The 21,403-nt window shown below is 51.0% G+C and overlaps 2 protein-coding genes across 2 annotated transcripts; one reads left to right on the plus strand and one right to left on the minus strand.

Annotated features, from left to right (window-relative positions):
* Window positions 1-6,828: 6,828 nt before the first annotated feature.
* LOC309682484 (olfactory receptor 10AG1-like) lies at window positions 6,829-7,764 on the plus strand (the record flags this gene model as incomplete). Its single annotated transcript, XM_082496573.1, has 1 exon — window positions 6,829-7,764. One exon carries the CDS (start codon window positions 6,829-6,831, stop codon window positions 7,762-7,764), a length of 936 nt encoding a protein of 311 aa, XP_082352699.1.
* Window positions 7,765-15,532: 7,768 nt separating this feature from the next.
* On the minus strand, window positions 15,533-16,522 carry LOC309682469 (olfactory receptor 5AP2-like; the record flags this gene model as incomplete). Its single annotated transcript, XM_082496559.1, has 1 exon — window positions 15,533-16,522. One exon carries the CDS (start codon window positions 16,520-16,522, stop codon window positions 15,533-15,535), a length of 990 nt encoding a protein of 329 aa, XP_082352685.1.
* Window positions 16,523-21,403: the final 4,881 nt, after the last annotated feature.

Raw genomic sequence — 21,403 nt, forward strand, 5'->3', positions numbered from 1 at the left:
GCTCAGCTCCAAATACGCCATGGGGCTCGTTAAAGTGCAGAAAGCCCAAATGAGCATCATCTCTTCTGTAATTTTCTGCAGGGCTTCCAGGCTTGTACAGCTAATTGGAGAGGTCTCAGGAGTCTGCTTACAGTGGAAGATTTCAATGTGAACTTAAAAAAATATTGGTTTTAATTTTGAAGCATATTTTATTTTATGTTTTCAGATTACAGAAGTGCTGGCAGCTTTCTCCAACTGATACTGAAGCAGAGGGTGTCCTGAGGAGATCTGCAGAGGCAGCAACAGCTGTCCCCTCGAGGTCCCCCACTGTATGTACAACTTTCCCCCCCACCTCCCCAACCCCACCACTTCTCTCGGGGACTGCCTGGGACTTGCATTCTTTTCCTACATCACATTTCTGCACTGAACTTTGTAGATGAATGTTAACAGCTCCTTTGCACCAATTCCCGCATGATTTAACCTGAGGCTTGGCTGTAAATAGACACAGGATCCTTATTAATTTTGAACAACCATAAGTAAAATAATTATATCCATTAGTAATTAATAAATTATATTAATTATTAATTAATTATCATATAAATTATTAATGTTAATAAATTAATAAATTAATAAAAAGAAACAACATGCTTATCAACTGCACGGCAGGTCCAAACCTCCAATAAGGTCCATCTTCCTCAAGCAATGACCATACATGACACATTTTAGACAAGAGCGCATAAAGTAGCAACTCCCTGAAGGACAAAGCAGTGAGAGGTGACTGAAGAAACAATGTGGAAGGAGAGGACAAAATTCCTGAGGATTAAGGGAAAGAAGATATGGCCAGAAAATACTGAACATTGCATGAAATTAACCATTTTCACATGACTTGGGGAAAAATTGTTGGATTTAGTAGTATTAGTCAATCACTTCAGTGAGTGACAAAGTGCTCATAACTTTTTAAATGTTGACAAAATTTCTCAGGTTCTCAGGCAGAGCTCAGCATCCATTCTTGGCCAAATTCCCAGCCCAGAGCCTTGTCACCAACTCATGTCTCTCACGATCTCCCTGCCCATCTTCCTGTGGTCACATCTACCTGGCTGCCTCTGCCTCCTGATCCCATGGCCACCTCTAGCAAATGAAGTTGGGGTGCTGTGGGCATCATTTGACAGTCAAATGAAAAATCACTTGTCAATGTGGAAATCAATACTGAGTCACGACTGAGAAAGAAAAGAACCTGTGTTCCATCATGTGCTTGTTAACATCGTCAGACTTTGCAAAACTCTTCCTCAAAGACAGACTCTCCTAAAAATCCCTCTGCAACCGTACAGAAATTGAGATGCAAGAATAAACTCATTACAGTTGCTGCACACTAACAAGCTCCCAGGGGAAAGTCACAGGGAGTGGAGGGCCATGGCAGGAATAAAGAGGCTTGGAGGTTTAGCGAGGTCTGCTGAGGGCTGTGGGTGATGAAGCTGTTTCAGGGAATTGAAGCGGGCTTCCCTGGGGGCTGATTGGAGCACAAACTCAGAGGCAGCGATTTGGGGATGACAAAGAAAGGAGGCCGAGATGTCCTGTGTCGTGTAGCCCCTTGGATGTGCCCTGTCAAGCCAAGGGGCCCAGTGCTGATCCGCAGCCCATTGAAATGGTGATGCTTTCGGTCACCAGGAGCTGAGGTTTCCTTCTGGTCACCATGAGAGCAGAAGCACGCAGAGTGCCTACACCCCTTTGCCTCTCAGACCTGGCACTGCCCAGCTCACCCAAAACCTTTGCCTCTACCCTAATACTTACACCTATCCAAGACCTCTCATCTTTAGCCCTTCCCTGAACACTAATGCCAAAGCTGAAACCCTCACCAGGTGCCTCAAGCCTAAACCCTAACCCAACTCCCTCATCCTGTCCCTCAACTTCCCTTCCTCTTCAACCCCTCTCCTAAGCCTCACTCATGTTTCCCAGGAGGTAGAAGGAGGAGAGGGATTGTGAGGTTCTGTGGAGAAAGGCCAGGGAGATGAGATGAGAGGTTAGGGGCAGGCAAGAGGAAGATGAAGGCAAAAGTGTCCTTTCTGGAGAGTCGGTTGGGATGTCATTTCTGCTGGAGGAAGCTGGTTGCTGAGAAGTAGCATTGTGAGGTGCTCAAGAAGAGTGATGGTTTCATCAGAGAGAAGGGAGTGGAGGGAACTTCAAAGGAGAGGTGTGTGAGAGGGACAGCACTTGGTTGCTGTCTCTGAGGTCCCTACTCATGCCATGCTAGCCTTAACCCTGGCCCTCACCTCCAGCCCTAACCCACCCCCTAACCCACAAAGCTGACCAGTACTCCCATCAATTACAAGAAGCCCTAAGACGAATCCCAAACCCTCACCCTGAGCCTCACCCTGATCCCCAACCCTAAAAGGGAAGCTCTTACCTCTCGCCCTACCCTGAGCACAAAGTAGAAATTCTCAGCAGAATTTCTGGTTCGCCTGAACGCAAACTGCTAACAGAAACCCCAACCCCCTAAGCCCCAGCACCCTCCCTCCAAACCACTAACCTTCCCACCTGTCCTCTCACCCTCACTCGGAGCTGTTTTTCCCCGGGAGGAAGAGTGAATGCAGAGACTGTGAGGTCCTGGAGTAGTCACATGGTGCTGGAAGGTGAATGTGAGATGAGATGTCAGATCAGCTTGTAGGTGACAGGGTGGGTGATGGTGAGGAAGTTCCACTTATGTCAGTTGTGCATCACAATCTCACAGGTGCGTAACAGGCAGGTATCTGTGAAGGTGACTATGAAGCCAGTTCTGTCTGAGAAACTCGCAGGCCAGAAAAAGGAAAATGGCTTGGATGTAGATTGTGAGGTCCCATCTGTCTGTGCAGGTGATAGGCAAGAGAAGTCTCATGGCTGGGTCAAGCACTGTGATGAGCTTGGACCCAGGCACAGTCACCAGGAAGGCCCACCAGGAAGGCACGGTGTGGAAACTAAACGACTTTCTTTGGGCTTTTTGCACTCAAACACTTCAGGAAATGTCCATAGAGTTCCATCCAGTGATAGTGGTGGGAAAGGATTCCCCTGTCATAAGGAATCTTTGGCCAGACGACCTCCAACACTTCTACTTGCTCTTCATGGAGTCAGAGCTTAGGCTTTCTCCTCCTCTTATTATCTCGGACTTTGCTAGGAAACTATCTCAGCTCTGCTGCACAGAGTGCCCTTCTTGGACAGTGAAGAGCCCAGCCTGAACTGGTGGCCGTCTAGAGCCCTAATGCCCACCTGGGAGAAGGAGTTAACATCAAGAGAAAGAAGCGATTCACCACGGCCCACAGTAAGGTCACCTACCTAGTGGATGAATGGAAAGTGGGGGATGTAGTTGTTGTGGATTTTCATAAGGCTTTTGATAGCTTCCCTCACAGCATCCTTCTGGACAACTTGTCCAGGTACATGGTGTGCTGCGTGAAGAACTCGCTGAACAGCAGGGCTGAACCCATGCATAGTTTCAGAGGTAGAAATCAAGGACTGCATGAACCTCACTCAAGGGCAGGAGATGCTCTCCCCTGGGAGCTCTCCCCTATATAGCCACGCAAGGCTGCCTTGGTCAGACACACTCATCCATTTGGGGGGCCCTGGGGCCACAGCAATCTGTCCAAACATAGATATGTGCAGTGCCATGAAAGGACTACATGAAAGGGCTACAAAGATGATTAGGGGATTAGAACATCTCTCCTACGAGGAAAGGCTGAGGGACTTGGGCCTTTTTAGTCTGGAGAAAAGAAGATTGAGGGGGGATCTTATTAATGCTTACAAATACTTAAAGGGAGAGTGCCAGGGGGATGGGACCAGTCTTTTTCAGCAGTACCCAGTGATAGGACAAGAGGGAATGGGCACAAACTTGAACATAGGAAGTTCCATCTTAACGTGAGGAGGAACTTCTTTTCTTTGAGGGTGGCAGAGAACTGGAAGAGGCTGCCCAGAGAGGTTGTGGAGTCTCCTACCCTGGAGACATTCAAAACACGCCTGGACGCCATCCTGTGCAACTGCTGTAGGTGACCCTGCTCTGGGGTGGGGGGGGTTGGACTAGACGATCTCCAGGGGTCCCTTTCTAACCCTGACCATTCTGTAATTCTGTGACTCTGTGACACAGGCCTTATTACCTTCCCATGAACCTCCAACGCGAGCTTTCTCTCTGCACCCTCTTTGAAGGTGAACCTGGATTCAGACAGCATAAGCAATTGGAGTTTGACCTCTCAAGACCATCTCCACCTTGGAGCTAATACAGGGCACACCCAAGGTAGAGGCCCAGGGAGGAGGTGTTGCAGAGCAGCCTTTTCCGTTTCTGCAAACTAAAGCTAAACACAGATTGAATTTGCTTCTTTACTGCTCCTTTCTTGCCTTCCCCTCCCGTCCCCCCCGCCCCCCCTTCTTACAAGGTTAGCAGTTTTCCTTTGAGCAGCTAAATCTCATTTCTCAATTTCTCTGTTTTCAAAAGTCATGTTCTGGAAGTTGCTCAGACCCTTCTAATCATTTTTCTGACAGTCTTTCTCAAGTTGGTAATGATGCTGTGGGTGTCCGGGGAGGAGCACTGGTCGCACCAGCATTGCTGTCTTCTCTCCTGGGGTTCTTCACTGACTTATAACCAGGTGGGAACAGGAGTGGCAGAGAAGAGTCCGGGGAACCCCATCCAGGTGGTTTCCAGGGAAAAGACAGAAAGGAAGAGAGGTCCGCACCGTCTCCTGCAGCATCATGGAGTGAGGAGCGTGTCCCTGCATTGTGGCTCCTGACAATGGTAACTCCCTTTTGGCACGCTTTGAAGTGCTGAGAGCCCGTGGCAGCACAGCCACTGCCACGGCAGCTGCAGGCATCTGTGGGGCTCGGCTGGGCTCAGAGGAGCAGGTTTGGTTCAGCTTGGAGAAACGCTGCTGCTGAGACAGTCCCTGGGTAAAGAGTCCTCCAGCAGTTTCCCACGCCAAAGCCAGTCCAAACCATGCACTGTGCGTGATCCTGTGAAATGCTGAGAAAGAAGATGCTGTAGGGTTGGGAGGGGGGGGGATTTCAAAGGAGCAGACAATGCTGATTATGGAAAAGCTGCCTATAAGCGGTTGCTTTCTGTTAAAAACTTGTGTACACTAAATGCAATATCTGACAGTATTTCAGGAAATAAAAGTATTTAATGCTCCTGTGCATTAGCGTGCGTAAGTTGTGAGATTAGGAAAGAGATCATGGTCACTTTTCCCTCACATAAACCCTGATTTTCTCTTGGAGATTTCAAAGGGCAGCTCTAAGAGAACTCCATGGATAAAACTCACCAAAATAGGCAGGAATAGTAGGAAGAGAATATTAAAAACAAAAGAAAAAAAATCATGCTCTTAAGACTGGGTGTCTGTGAATTCAAGTGACTTCTTGGACAAAACATGGTGTGTTTTTCACTTGGCTAATGGGAACGCTTTTATGACATGTTTTCTAACCAGCTCTTCTCATTATCGATACATCAGAGTTTAAGACGACTTCTGGAAGGCAGTCAGCGAGAGCTGCAGAGACGCAGCCAGCACCCTCAGTCTGGAAGAGAACATGCCTTCTCCACATCAAATCGAAACTTTTAAAAAACCTTTGTTTGAGTCTGTTATTCACAAGAAGCAACCTGCTACTGCAGAGCTGCTTGTTAATGGCTCACGTTCTTCTGGTGTGATCCACGAGAAGTCCGTGTGCTGTGGGAAATGCAGAGGGGAAGGCTCAGTTTCCCAGTCAATGAGAGCATCGCTCAGCTCTGCAAGGGCTTACAGGGGCCTGGGAAACATCTCTGCCTTGGCATCAGAGCGACCGAGCCCTCGGTAAACTGCCATAAATCCATGCGACAGAGCAGCAAGGTCAGGAACAGGGAACTGCACAGAGCTCCTTCAGAAGTCATAAAAGCCTGACCTTTTCAGGAAAAACAGATACCTTGGGAGATCACCCTCTAATCTCCACTCTTCTGCCTTTGATCACCTTCGTTTTGGGATGCATTGAAAGCTCTTTGAGACAGTGTTGCACAGTGGCTCCTTTTAGCACCCTGAGGGATTGGGATAGATGCACAAATAGCACTTTTTCTGATGTGTTGAAATGCCCCATCAATGTTTCTGATTCATGGACAGATAGAATTTGTTTTCTTTCTGATAGAGTTCACCTGTCAGCCATGTAGAAATGAAAAATTTGGATCCAAAGCATGTCTCCCTGCTCACCGTGTGTGGACAGAGGTTCAGGAGATGAGTTCTTATGTCTCAGAAGAGCTGAGGTAAATCTCTCTCACTACAATCTAAGAGTGAAATCTGGTGTTGCCCTACCCTTGCCTTGCCTTGCCTTGCCTTGCCTTGCCTTGCCTTGCCTTGACTTCCCTTCCCTTCCCTTCCCTTCCCTTCCCTTCCCTTCCCTTCCCTTCCCTTCCCTTCCCTTCCCTTCCCTTCCCTTCCCTTCCCTTCCCTTCCCTTCCCTTCCCTTCCCTTCCCTTCCCTTCCCTTCCCTTCCCTTCCCTTCCCTTCCCTTCCCTTCCCTTCCCTTCCCTTCCCTTCCCTTCCCTTCCCTTCCCTTCCTTTCCCTCATCTATCACCAGGCAATGCTTTTTAGAACATCTCCTCCCAAGAAGGAAAGACACATTTTTCCGGTCCATACTGCCAAACTCCATGATTTGGACTGAACATCCCTGTTCTGTTTTCCTCTTAGAAGCCTTTTCTCAACAAGCACCTGGTGGTAGACTCCCGTACAGCCATGCAGATCTTGTTGGGGCTTTGCTAACACTGCAGTCACACCTGCGCTGGTGTCTGCAGTCTTTCGCTGTGCTTGAGGGGTGTGGGATGGTGGATGGGCCACTGCCACTGTCCAGTGAGTGTGTTGTTTGCATTTCTCTGTATACAGGAAATGCACCAAAGAAAAGGCTTGGAGAATCATACAGCCAGACCTGGATTTCTTCTGGGATTTTCTGGCCAGGCCAACCTGCAAGACTTGTGCTTCACAGTCTTCCTGATCATCTACCTCATGGTCCTCGTAGGGAATGGCTTCATCGTGCTCATCACTTTGGTAGACCCAAGCCTCCACAGCCCCATGTATTTCTTCCTGAGGAACTTATCCTTCCTGGAAATCTGCTATATCTCCATCACGCTGCCAAAAATGCTGCTGGCTTTCCTGACGGGAGACGGCAGGATCTCCTTCCTTGGCTGTGCTGCCCAACTGCATTTCCTGGTTTTGCTGGGAAGCACCCAAAGCCTTCTCCTGGCTGCCATTGCCTATGACCGCTATGTAGCCGTCTGTGGCCCCCTGCACTATGGCCTCATCATGAATGGGAGGCTCTGTGTCACACTGGTAGTGGGGTCATGGCTGGCTGTCATACCAGTACAGGCAGGGCAGACGTACCAGGTGTTCACTTTGCCCTTCTGTGCCTCCCGTGCCCTTCATCACTTCTTCTGTGACGTGTCCCCTCTCTTGGAACTCGCCTGTGCAGACACTTTCTGGAACCGAGTGATGCTGCACACCATCATCCTGCTCTTTGCAGTCCTTCCCTTTTCCTTGATAGTTGTTTCTTACACGCAAATTGTCAGGGCAATCCTGAGAATGCCCTCAGTTCTGGGCAGACGCAAAGCCTTTTCCACCTGCTCCTCACACCTCGGGGTGGTGACTCTCTTCTATGGCTCCGCCATGGTTGTGTACTTCAAAGGACGGTCAAGAGACCCTGCAGACACTGACAAATACCTTGCCCTGTTTTACACAGCTGTGACCCCCGTGCTTAACCCTGTCATCTATAGCCTGAGGAATAAGGAAGTGAGTATTGCCCTGAAGAGACTCCTATGGAGAAAGTGATACTGCAGAGTTTGTGAAATAAGCCGAAACAGTACCAAAAGCCCCCACAAGGTGTTTGGTTGTGTGAACACAGGTGTCCCATATTAGCTTAGAGAAAAGTGGTGTCCTGCCTGGCTATGATCCTCCTCAGGAAGGGGATAGCTCTCCTGGGGCCTTCCTGCCATCTCGGATAGCTCCACCTCGATATCTTCCTACTCCAGAACATCCGCAGTTCCCCTGGAGAGTTGACTGCAAATCGCTTGTTCAGGCTGTGTCTGCCCAAGCTGCCAGTACCTTGAAAGGAAAATAGTCAAAGCAGTCATGAAAGATGGGAGGGTGACACATCCCATGAGAAGAAGATGAGTACCCTCAGGCTGAGAAATCGTTTGCTAGACCCCATTGAGTATCCAGAGTGTCCTTGGATGGAATCAACATAGGAAAATTAAAGATCTGAAAGTCATCTTGCCCTTCCTTATGGGGTGCCTAGGAAAGGACCAAAGGCAAAGGAAAGGAAGGGATCAAGGTGGGCTGGGGAGCAACAAAAATGGGAAACAGAGGGCAAAGGGTTTAAAAAGAGCTGGTCACATGTAAACTGTTGGCTGGTCATACACTTGTCTGGCTGTGCCTGCGACTGATCTCTCCAGCCTGTCCTGTTTCCTTACTAAAGTTCATTTCCAGCAAGTTTCTGGGGTGAGGGGGCTCTCTGCTCTTTGTGCAGACAAAGTGTGTAACACGCTGATGTTCTAGCTCTTGCTGAACAGCATCAGCGCCTTCTCAGGGAATAGACTGGGGAGGGTGCAATGGGTTGGGAGGAGACACAACCAGGCAGTTGAGCCCAACTAATCAACGAGATAATCCCTACCATATGACATCATACTCAGTAATAAAAGGGAAAAGTGGGAGCTTTCGGGAATTTAGCCACCTTTGTCTCGGCTACTGGCTGTGCATCCCACTACCCATAGGAGGTAGGGAGTGATTGCTGTTGCATCACTTGTTCTGTTTTCCTTTATTTCTCTCTTCTTCCACTTATCCTTCACTTATTAAACATCTTTTAAAATTCCAAACCCAACTTTTCTTGCTTGTATACTTCGTTTCTTCCTGCCCCATCCCACTGGGGGCACAAGGGGTGGGGGGAAGGAGTGAGCAGCTCTGTGGTGCTTTGCTGCCCACCAGGGTTAACCCACAACACCAGAGCAGTCAGCGAGTAGAACAAGAGCCCTGGGGGCAGTTATTTTAGACACCCTAAGTCTGGACTGAACACTGGAGAGCCAAGACTTATAAACTGCTCAAGGTCCAGGAAAGACCCCTCTGCTACCCATCCAGGGAGGTATGACCCCTTCACTAATGCTCTCTCAGCCCAATCACTCAACTGGTGCTTTACCCACCTGGTTGTCTACCCATCCAGACTCTAGCGTACTAATTTGAATACAAGAATATTGAGGGACACCGTGTCAAAAGTCTTCCTGTGCTGAGGCAAATGACATCCACTTTAGTCTTCTATAAAGGTAGTTTATCATGAAGGCAATCAGCCTGGTGAGGCATAATTTCCCCTGACTATACAAGCACACTGACCATTCTTGGGCACCTTCTTCTCCCTTATGTGACTAGAAATGTCACCTGCAGGGGACTCATTCAATAGCACACTCTCATCAAAGCCTGGGGTTCCTCAGGTTGAACTTCTGTGCTTTTTCAAAGATGGGTGCAATGTGGCCATGGGTCCACTCACCAGGGATCTCTCCCATCACCATGGCTTTCCAAAAGTGACAGACAATGGCCTCGCAGTGAGAGCAGTAGCTGTCAACACACTCCCATGAAGTCTGTTCATCCCCACAGACATGCATGCGCTGAGTTCATGAAGTAATCCCTGACCGCACCCTCATCCACTGCTGGTTGTAATTCTCCTCTGGAGACATGACCCTACACACAAAGGCCTGGGACATGTTGTTGAAGAGTCGGGAGAAGGAGGCCTTGAGTTCCTCAGACCTATCTGGGTCTGCTGTTAGTAGGTTCTCCACCCAGCTGAGCAGCTAGCCCTACACTGTCCTTGTTAATTCTTTCCATGTTGAGGAAGTGGTAGCAGCTCACCATCTTACCCTTGATGTCCCCTGCAAGGTTCAAGTCTGAGGAAGCTTTGGCTTTCCGAAAACATTGTCTGCTTCCCTGGAATGTGATTCCAAGTTCCTCCTTGACAGCCTGCCCTGCTTCCACCAGCTGGTCCCCACCAACTCTGCAGTGGCCTGCTGCATGGGCTGGACTCCTCACCATTCCGCAACAACACTTGGAGAGAAGGAGGGGAGAAGGGAAAGAGGGGAGGACGGAGGGAGGGAGGGAGGGAGGAAGGGAGAAAGAAAAGAAAGGAAGGACAGACAGGTCAGTTCTCACAGTGGAGGGGAGGTCTGCAGGAGTGTGCACTGGCATCTGCCTAAGACCTACTAAGACTGAATGACTACGCAATCACACGGCAGGTGAAATTCACTGTAGACAAGTGTCCCTGTGCATGCACAGGGATCAGCCACCCTCACGTCAGTGGTACAGTGCTGAAGAACATGCTTCCCTGGCCTGAAAACACAACCGAATGATGGTGTGAACCCCAACCCTGCACTGCAGTGAGAAAGCACTGACTGTATCAGCAGCCACACACAACACCAACACTTCATGGGCCTTTCACATCCCCCTGTGTCTCCTGTAGAATAAATAGAATGCAGTTGCTCAGAGGGCTTTTCGCTCACACCTGCACTAGAAAATCCTCCTCAGGGGCAAGGCAGGGATGGATCCTGGAAAGTCTCTCCCAGCTCAACATTGCTGGTCCTGTGGCTTCAGCAAGAAAATTTGCAACAGGGCCATGATGATGATGCTGCAAACACTGCCGTGAAAAATGGAAGCAGTTGGGTGCGTGGCTCTTTGGGGCTTGGCAGTGTCCCTGTGCGGAACACTGTCCATTAAAACAGGGAGCTCCATTGCCCTCTCCCCAGCTGTCCATGTAGCACTGAGGTTGGGCACAGCACAGCAGCTGCTGCTGGTACAAAGGCCTCCTAGGAAAGGGCAGAGCTTGTTGCAGACCAAAGCAGACACGTTTTCATTGCCCGTGCATGTGGTGATCTTTCCTGAAATGGTGAGTGTCTGTCACAACATGGCCCATGACACAAGGATGTGAGGAGAAGCAGGACATGAGCTGGAAGGCGTGGGAGGTGGCCACAGGGAGAAGAAACCAAATTGGTTTTGGTCACAACTGCACAGCTTGGCTGTGGGTATGGGGAACAACATTGTCCACATTTTTATGTAGCCAAATGGTGTTCACTTTCAATGTGGTTTTATTGAGAGGGAAGGAGGTGGAGAGGACAGACACAATTTGTATGGGAGAAGCACATGTTCACCCATGTGGCCACACACAGACCCATCGAGCAGCATGCCCAGCCCTACTGACAAGCCGGTAGGAGAAAAGCTCCTGAGGAGGGTGGATGGAACAGGCAGGTAAAGAGGGGGAGAGCTGGGCGTCCCAGAGCAGACAGGGAGAGACAGGGGTCTGGGAAGAGGCAGGAAGGGAAGGCTAGGGCTCTTGGAGAAGACAAAGAGAGTCACTGGTACGCTCCCATCTCTGACAACTCCAGTGACAGCAATCCCTGTGATGGCCATCCCCCTCCCATCCTGAATTCAAGACTTGTGCTTTTATGCCACATAGGAGGTTCAGGAGAAATCCCAGCCTTTGGGCTCTTTGCTCTGCAGTGTGTCCTGTGCTCTGCTGGAGGGTTTAGTTCCCCACGCCATGGAACATGCCTTTTCTAGCCTCAGTTTGGGGTTCCCACCCCACCCCTTTTAGATTTTCATTTTCTTTTTAGATTTTTGTTTTCCTCATCTGCATTTCCTTTTCGTTGTTGTGCCTGCCCCTGCCCATCCCGTCAAATCCCACACGGGATTGCTCGGCTTGCACTCACCTCTGAGGGAGATGATGTGCTCAGCACCTGTGAGGCGCTCATGCACGGGGAAGCACCGCGCTGTCCCAGTGCCTTCCTCAGCACTGGAAAGAGGACTGTCAGATCCTGCCACTTCTCTGTTCCTCTGGGGATGGACCCAACTAGATGAGAGGGTTGATGTGGGAGGAGGGCCTGCTGGACCATTTTGGCTGTGGTGGACTTCTGGAGGGAATATTTGAGATAGACCCACCAGCACCGTGGGACCATGGGTACGTGAGCTCTTCCACAGAAGGTCAGTGTCACGTGGCTGCAGCGAACAGGACATGGTGGCATTTAAAATCCCACGAGAGGTGTGCAAGATGGCCTGAACCTGAGGCAGCTCCAGTGCCCTTGGAGAGATGGGACCAGGGATGGGCAGGGAGAGGGCAGGTCCCATCTGTGGGGTTTAGCTGGGACTAGTCACAATATCTCCCTGAGGAGCACACCTCTCGCATGCCTGTCTGAGCTAAGGCAGGGCTGGCACCAAGACAAGGGCTCCTGGGGCAGGGCAGAAGGAGCTGAGCTAGGAAAGTTTGATCTGATGACCCCCAGGTTCAAGCCCCAACTTCAGCAATGCATTCCCCCTTGGCCTTTTGCAGAGCTGTCCTGTCTTCTTCCAGCCTTCCCTGGTCCTTGTCTGTCCACCTTCCCCAGGCACAGGGCAGAGCTTCCCCCAGGATGGGCACTGCTTGGGTGGGGCAGAGGGGAGCAAGAAGGGCTTCAGTAAGAGTGTTGGCAGCCAGAGGAAATCAAAAAGTTGTGGTGGCACTGCTGAGTGGGGCAGGGTGCCTGGTGACCAAGGGGATGTGGAGAGAGTGTCAGTGAGCTGACTGGTCCTACGCGACCCTCACTCATACAGACATGAAGAGTTGCAGCCAAGGGTGCTGAAGGTGCTGGCCAAAGTCATTGTGTGGCAGCATCTCCAATCCTGGGAAAGCCATGGCACTCAGGGAGGTTCCTGATGCTTGGCAGAAGGCAAACATCCCACCCATCTTCATGAAGAGCCAAGAGGAAATTCAAGGAACTACAGTCTAATCAGCCTGACCTACGTCCCCAGGAAGGTTATGGACCAAATATTCCTGGAAGCCATTCCCAAGAACTTGATGGTCAAGAATGGGATTAGGAACTGTCAGCATTACCTCAACTATGGCAAACTGTGCCTGACCAACCTGAATGCCTTTTACAACAACACGATGGGCCCTTGGGATGGGGGGTGAGGTGGATGCAGTAGTCCTTGACGGCTTGGTGAAAGGGGTGGAATATGTTTATCCAAGACAAATTCCATGTTCCCCTTGCCACTGCACTGGGACAACACTATGCAACAGGCCCGGCTGGGGATGACCGCTGGAAGGCAGCTCTGCAAAGAGGGTGGGTGGACAGCGAGTGGGAGAGGAGGGAGCAGCGTGCCCTTAGGATTGGGAATGCCAACAGCATTCTGGGCTGCATTAGCAAATTCAGAGGCAGCAGGGAAAGGGCAGTGATGCTTTCCCTCTGGGAACCGCATCAGGACTGCTGTGTCCAGTGTGTGGGTTTCCCACTGCCCCACATGGCCTCCAACACCAAATGGACCAGGGTGCATTCAGGGCAGGAGAAATGTCACCCCCAAACAGTCCCCATGGCAGCCCTTTCTCCTTCTTCCCCAAGTAGTCCCCTGTTTGTTCCCTCCCACCAGTGCCTGCCCCTGCCCAACCCCAGCTGAATCCCACGTTGGTGTGTGCAGACAGCTCTGCTGCAGGGTCTGGCAGCATCTAGGCCAGGAGAGATTGCACAGGTCTGGCCATGCCCCCTGCAGGCACTGAGCCCAGCAGGAGGATGGAACTGGCCGTGCAGCAAAGGTCCCTCCCTGGGCCTGGGGTGTATGGCCAGAGGTGGAAGTGGTCAGGGTGCGGGGCTGGTTTGCTCCCCATTGCCCTGGGGCAGCTTCCCCAGGGTGTCCAGGGACTGTGGCACAGACCAGCTCATCTCTTGTCCACCTTTCACACCTTGCTTCCTTCTCCATGAAACCTGGCTCTGTACAGTGATCACTCTTCTGAGTCTCCATTCACTGCCCACCCCAGGGAACGTGCACAATCCCCATCCTCTCCTCACCCCTCCAGACTCCTTTCCAGAGGAACGATAGATGCCATCAGCCCTGTCATACATGTGGCAGCCTAAAGAGCCAATGAGGAGCTCATGCAGCATCTCTGCAGCCCCTGCTCACATAGAAGGCAGCATTTAAAACCAACATTTGTGTCTAATGGATCCCAGATGTACTGTGAACTTATCCCCACAGTCACAGGGAGAAGAGGAGAAAAGACACATGTACTGGTGAAGGAGCTGAGGAGGAGTCAGCAGTGTGCCCTGGAGGCAAAGGCCATTGACATACGGGCTCCCATAGCACAGGCCACTGAAAAAGTTGAGATCTGCGGAGAACCAGGGTGCAATGACCATCCCTGCCCTTGGCCCTGTATAAACTGGGTGGGGTGGGTTGGTCATGGCTGTCAGTGAAGCCTCACACAGCCGCTCCCTCACTGACTCACCCCTCACCCCAGTGGAATGGGGGCAGAGACTAGGAAGAGCAAAAGTCAGGAAAGTCATGGATCAAGATAAATATAGTTTAATACGCAAAGGAAATAAAAAGAAGAAAGAATAAAAAATAAATAAACAAGAAGATAATAAGAGTCAAACACCACCTTCCACAAGTACACGAATTCCCAGGCAGTCCCCAAGCAATGGCTACCCACCCAAAACCACCTCCCCTCCAATTTTATTGCTGAGCATGATGCTATATGGCATTGCATATCTGTTTGGTCTGCTGTCCTTGCTGTGTCTCCTCCCAACTTCTTGTAAACTCTCAACCTACTCACTGTAAGAGCAGTGTGAGAATCAGAGACAGTCTTGATGCTGTGCAGACACTGTTCAGCAAAAGCTACAACAGGGGGGTGTTATCAACATGGTTTTGGAGCCCAATCCAAAACACAACACCTTACGGGCTGCTATGAAGAAAATGAGCTCCATCCCAGCCAGACCCCCTACACTGGGTCAAAGCTTTCCAGTGGGGAAGGAGGACTGAGGTGGAAAGCCTGATCCTCCACAAATGGAGGAGATGAGGCAAGGGAGTGGTTGTCCCAGTGAAGAGAGAAGACCTTGAGCTGGAGCCAGAGGAGCACAGCTGGAGCAGGGACTTGCTCATTTCCCTGGGAAGAGGGGAGGGAAAGGTGGAGGGAGGGAGATGCAGGAGATGATCTTGTTTTAGCCCTCATAAAGAGGAAGTGCTTGTGTCAGTCCAGCCTCTCCACCTGCCTTTGCAGCAAGAGAAGCAAAGGCTTCTCACTCAGCTGCTGAGCTGCTGCATCCCCAGCTGGTTCCTGAGACGTGCATGCAGCAGGGCCTGCCGAGGGGCAGGAGGAGATGTGCATGGCTGTAACCCACGTGAGCCACCCAATAGGAATGGCCCATTTTTCCTTGGCATTGCAGTGAAGGTAGACCTTTGTTAGTGGCTGCCATGTGAGCCTCATGCTCCTGAAATGTGCACCACAGGGGGGATGCGCACCACATGACTACCATCCCCGGAACCCACAGTGAGAAAGATGGCCTCATAATGGCCCTTGTAAGTATTCACAAACTTGGGCAAATATCTTTTCTTGACCCTTCCAGAAAAGACAACCTTGACACTTCAGTACTTCCCACATGGTGTTTATTAACAAGGAAAATCAAACCCGTGACATTTTCTAGACTGTTAATTAAACCATGATATTTCTTCCCAAAGACCTTTTGCTTTCTTCACTCACCACTCCACGAGCGGTCTCAGTGGCACACACTTCTGAAGAGCCAGCCGGTATCCAGAGCTTTCAAAGGAGCTAGAAGTGTCTTTTGCCTGTGTCAACAAGGGACCATGAGCTCTGGGTGAGGACCAGGGCTTTCCTCATCATTTTCCTGAGTGCCTCCCTGACCTCCCTGTTCCGCAGGCTGTAGATGAGGGGGTTGACCAGGGGTGTGAGGATGGTGTAGAAAAAAGAGAACAACTTATTGAGCTGCCTCAGAGGAGCTCTTCTAGGCACCATGTAGACAACAAAGAGGGTTCCATAGAAAATGGTGACGAGAGTGAGGTGAGAGGAGCAGGTGGAGAAGGCCTTTTCTCTGCCTGTGCTGGATGGGATCCTCAGGATGGCAGCTATCATGCACACGTAGGAGCCCAGTGTGAAAAGGAAGGGAAAAACGACATCTAAGATACAAAATATGATAGAAATAATTGTGACATCTCTGGTGTCACTGCAGACAAGCTCCAGCAATGGGGTAAAATCACAGAAGAAGTGGTCAATGGCCTTGGGGCCACAGAACTGCAACTGGGATAAGAAGGCCGTGACTACCACCAGCAGCAGTGATCCCCATAGCCAAGAGGCAGCTGTCAGGAGTACAGAGACTTTCCAGGTCATGAGGCTTGCATAGAGCAAGGGCTGGCGTATGGCCAAATACCGATCATAGGCCATGGCCGCCAGCAAGAAACACTCAGTAGTCACAAAAGAACCAAAGAAGTAGAACTGAGCCAGGCAGCCGTGTGCAGAGATGCTGCTGTCCCCAGTCAGGAAGCTGGCCAGCAAGCGAGGCAGGATGGTGGAGCTGTAGCAGGTCTCCAAGGAGGACAGATTGCCCAGGAAGAAGTACATGGGGGTGTGCAGGTGCCGGTCTGCCACCACCAGCACAACGATGAGGATGTTCCCAACCATGGTGACTGAGTAGATCATAAGCAAGAGGAGAAAGAGCAGGTTCTGGAGCGTGGGGACGTCACTTATTCCCAGCAGCACAAAATCCATGGATGATGTCCTGTTGTCCCTTTCTCCTTCTTCCATGTTGTTTTTCTTTCAGTTCCTCAGCTTCCACAAAGAGGTGCTACGACAGAGAAACACACTTCAGTGTTTACCTTCAACATTTTTTTGTGTAAGGCATTGTTCTCTTCACATGAGCTTTATGTGTTTCGTGCCTCACGAAAGCAGAAAAAGAATGTTTTTCCTGATGGGTAAAGAACACTCATCCCAGAAGACCCCCTGGAGACTCCAGAGGTGAGCTGCCCAATGGAAGTTCTTCTTTCTCACTGTGAAATAGAACTATGATGTCCATTTGCTCACACAGAAACAGAGAACTTTCATATGCCTGTGGGTATGCCCAGGAAGTCATAGAGTCACAGAATCATAGAATGGTTTAGGTTGGAAAGGACCTTGAAGATCATCAAATTGCACTATCGGTGTTGAGGACTGACATCCTTCTGCTCTCAGGAAAGACAAAGTGTGTCAGAGAAATCAAAACCCACTCTCCAAAAAAGCCTAGTTTGTGATGCGTCATGGCAGACACCACCCTTCCGCCAAAGCAAGGGATGGGCACATTGCAGGTGAGTGGCCACAGCTCTCTGAAACACTCCCATGAGGAGGAAAGGATTCCCACCCCACTCCTTCCCCACCACCCAACACAGGCAAATCCCTCCCATTGAGAAAGGGCAGGTCAGGAGATACTGCCTCAGATGACCAAGGCACTGTGCTGGGGGACTGCCAGAGAGCATGCTGAAAACCACATTGCGGGTCAAAATGTGGCATAAAAAGTGACAAGGAAGGGATCAAAAAAAAAATAGGGAAGGGGTTACTGGGAGTCAGCCAAGGCACATGGGAGAGGTTGTGCAGGGAGGAAGGATGGGAGGGCAAAATAAGGCAAGTCCAGGCTCTCTTCAGCGGTTCCAAGAAGAAAGAACACATTGAAATACAGGAAATTGGAATTTAAAGATAGCGTGGTGAAATACTGGAAGAGCTGCCCAGAGAGGCTGCAGAGGTTTCATCCCTGTGGCTATTAAAAACTTGACTGGGCATGGTCCTGAGCCACCTGCCTCAGCTGACTCTGCTTTTAGGAAGCGGGGGCTGAACAGGCTGATATGCTGGGGTGGCTTCCAAGCCCAGCCGCTCTGTGACTCTGTGACTGGGAGCTGCTGGGCAGAACCTGTTGCTTCACATTTTTCCCTCATGAGCAGTGGTTCCTGAGGGGTTTGAGGATGCCTGCCTGCAGATCCCAGCCCAGCAGCTTGACTTCGGCATGGCCAGCTGTGCTTGAGGGGCTGCCTGGGCAAGCAGGACCTTAAGCGGGGTGTCCGCAGGGTGCTGGGGCTGAGGTGGGATACGATCAGGGTCAGGGGCGTTGGCAATGCCAGGACATGCCTCAGCGCATGATTGGAGAAAGCTCATGCCCAACAACCACAGCTCTCTGCAACAGCAGTGCCCTCCAAGGGCCTCACACCCACCTCTTGGGCTGGAATGCACTTGTTCCAGCGGTGATAATCAAAGGAACTGTGCCGAGAGTTTGCCAAAAACTATTCAGAATGCCTGATACCCCCAGCCCTCTCCACTGCAGGGGAGTGACAAAGCTGAGAGCTGGAAAAAAAACCCAACAACTACATGGTCATAATCCTAATTCTGAGAGTGAGAAAACATATAAAACCCAGCAATAACAACAAAAAAATAACCAAATCTTGAGACAATTGAAGTAGCCCTGTGAGGGATGAAGTGAAGGGCACAGGCAATGTGGCCCCACACAACCTGCCCAAATGCTCTCCCGCCTGCCCAGCTAAGGAGGGAAAGTGTCCCGGGGCTGTCCCTGGGATGTCACTGTGCAGAGCCGGGGGCCCGGGTTTTTCTGGTGGAAGGTGGAAGCTGGGGTGGGAAGACATGCAGGAAAGGACGGGGCTGAAACTCTTATCTCGATGCTCTCATTTATTCTCTTCAAAGACCCAGCAGCCTGACTAATAACACTCAGACCTAAACAGCCCCCCGCACACCCATCACAAACCTGCAGTCCTCGTCATGAAGCACTGACATCAGCTCTGATGGATCATGGCAATGAAGTCCAAGTTCAGCGTCTTACCTTCTGCCTCTTCCTTACCATGACCTTCACTTCTTGGACCTCACCACAAGCCCTGAACCAGGGCTCATTCCTCAGTCTGCCCTTGCCCTCTTCTCCCAGCAGCTGTTAAGGTGAGTCTCCAGCAGCACCTGAAGGCTCCCTCATCTCTCAAGTCTGCCCGGGTTTATAGCAGAAAGGAGACTCTAAAGGTTCCCACTGTAGCGTGTCGCCCCTGAGGATTTGCAGAGAGTAGAACCAGTATAATTGTCTCCCTGGTGGGATGGAAGCTCTGAGATGGTGGAGACTGTGTCAACAGCCTCAGGCACTGCTGACCCCCCAGAAACACGATGTAAACTGAGGCAGGGAAACTGAACCAGGAGCTGCTCTGAATTTGGTGAGCAGAACAAGAAAATCCCCAGAAATTGCACTCACCTCAGTTCCCTTCAGATCACTGCATCAACTCACACAGCATGAGAAAGCCTCAGACCTTCTGAGGCAGAGGGACCTGCCTTGTTGGCAGCTGAAGGCAGCAGAGCGGTGGGTATGTCCTTCCAGACAGGTGTCCTCTCTCCTGCACAGGAGGTGCACAGGGGCCTCCTTTGCTCCTCTGCTAGCCAAGGGGAGCAAGTGGGCATGTCTCCTTCCAGTCCTGGTGGGCTTCCACTTTGGGAGAAGCCTCTCCTGTTCCTCTGCCCTGGCTGGAAAGGCAGGAGAGGGAGGCCCAAAGGACACAGATGTTTGTGCTGTTGCTCCCATGGACATGAGATCACAGTTTATCTTGGGAGCCTCACACTGAAAGGAAGGTGCTGGGGGTCCCAGTCCAAGCTGGGCACATTCACTCCTCATCCTGGTGGTGATGGTCCAGGAAGAGGGGGAACTCCTTTGCCAGCACAGTTTATGGCCTTTCTTTGGACATTCATTGCTTTTGGTGCGTTTCTCTCTCCATGCAGAGACTGCACATACCCAAAGGCCTCAGACGCAGCCCCAGGAGCCCATGCCCAGGCTATCCCATCCCATTTCTATTTGTTGGCTTCCACCTGTATGGTGTTTGCCCTCCAGCTGGAGCCCACCCTTCCCATCTAATCCAGCTGCCAGTGGAGCCCTCAGTGGGCTCCCTCAGCTCACTGCTTTGGAACCTTCACTGCACAGGCTGCACTCAGGCAATGGTGCATGGTGGCAATGGAGACAGCTTCTTTCCTGCTCCTGCCTCCCACCTGGCTGTCTCCTCTGCAGGAAAGCTCATCTGAAGAGCTATGGGCCTGAGAACCTGCCGTCTGCTCCCACTGAGCCAACCAGGTTCTTTGCCAGGAACGCTCTGACCACACGATGTATGGGAAGGAGGAGAAGTTTTATTCAATATCACAGCTGTAATTTGGGCTTAAGGTACTAATTAAGCTACAGCTCTGACCTGTCACACTCTTACAACTTCTTAAAGAGAGGTTCAGCCTTTTCGTAGCCAATCGTTGGGCTAAGCCACACATACACCTCCTGGTTAGTCTGTCAGGGGCCCAGGAGCTGCAAAGCCTCACCAATAGCTCTCTCCTCACCGAACTGTTTGTGGTGTTAAACATTCTCAAGGTTTTTGACTCCTTGCGAGGCTAAGGGAATGACAGCTGAGGACGACACTGGCTTCCACAACCATGACCTGCTCTTGGTCACCATAGTTGGCCCATCGGGCAGCTGTGCTATAAAGACCCACCTCCCGAGCTGTGTCCAAACACCATCCAGAAACCTCAACGATTGTCTGCACACTGTTGTGCTTCCTTTCCAGTCAACACCAGGTCATTACAGACCCCTTCGGGGGACACATAAGGCCTGAGAAACTAGGGAAAATTATGCTCACACTTGGCACATAAGGCCATTTTGCAAGGTCATGAGCCCTCTGGTCTTCTTTTCTCTCACAGCAACGTCACCCTTACCAGCCTCTCCCCTTACCCTCAGCCATAAGGGCTCACTCCATTTGTCGGTCCCATAGAGGAGCTCCACATATCTAAGCATATCTCCTTCGCACTGACAGCTCTCCACTCCTGATCTTTCCAGCCTGTCTCTCATGATCATCCTCTGCCCATTCATCACAGCACCCCAGTCACGTGGGCTGTCCCAACACACCTCCGTTGTTATTCCCCTCAAGTGAATGAAGAGATGGCACATGGGACTCCTCCTGCCTGTGCCCCAAGCTGAGGGCACCGGTGCATGTCTGGGCTGCGGCACCAGGGCTGAGAGTGGACTTGCCATGGGGAAACCTGCTGCCAAGCCTCCAAGACCTCATGTGTGCACAGTCTTTGCTCCATGGCAGAGACACGCTGGAGTGGATGGCCAATGGCAATGTAAGGAAGAAATCAGGTGCCCACACAAAGAGCGAACTGTGCTTTCCCCGAAGCCAGAGAGAAACGGGGGTGGGCTGTTCAGTCGGAGCAGAAGAGGAGCCTGCTGTCTGTGGTGTCTCTGCAGGCCTGAGGGGCTGTGGTGGAGCAGAAGCTGATGTCAGGAAGGAAGAGATGATGTTGAAAATGTCCTTGGGAGTGGACATGCTATGGTACAGGCAAACTGTGAAAATCATTGGCCTCATCCATGATTGTATCATCAAGGGGATGGTTAAATGATGGGGGAAACCCCATCAGGGATTGAGAGGGAATGCACTTGAGTGGAGACCCTGGTGTGATGTTCTTTGTATTCATGCAGTTCCCTGCATCTACTGGGTAGGGAACAGGCTCACCTTCTGTCACTGCAGTGGTGGGCTTCAGTCAGTGGATGGGGTTCCTCTATAGGACCTGAGCCGTCCGTGTCAGCTGTGTACAATTTTGCTGGACAGCCCTGGCATCTCACGTAGCACTGCAGGCCTGTATTTGGCC

The sequence above is a fragment of the Vanellus vanellus genome, assembly GCF_965231255.1.
Source record: "Vanellus vanellus genome assembly, chromosome: 29".
NCBI classification, from domain to species: Eukaryota; Metazoa; Chordata; class Aves; order Charadriiformes; family Charadriidae; genus Vanellus; species Vanellus vanellus.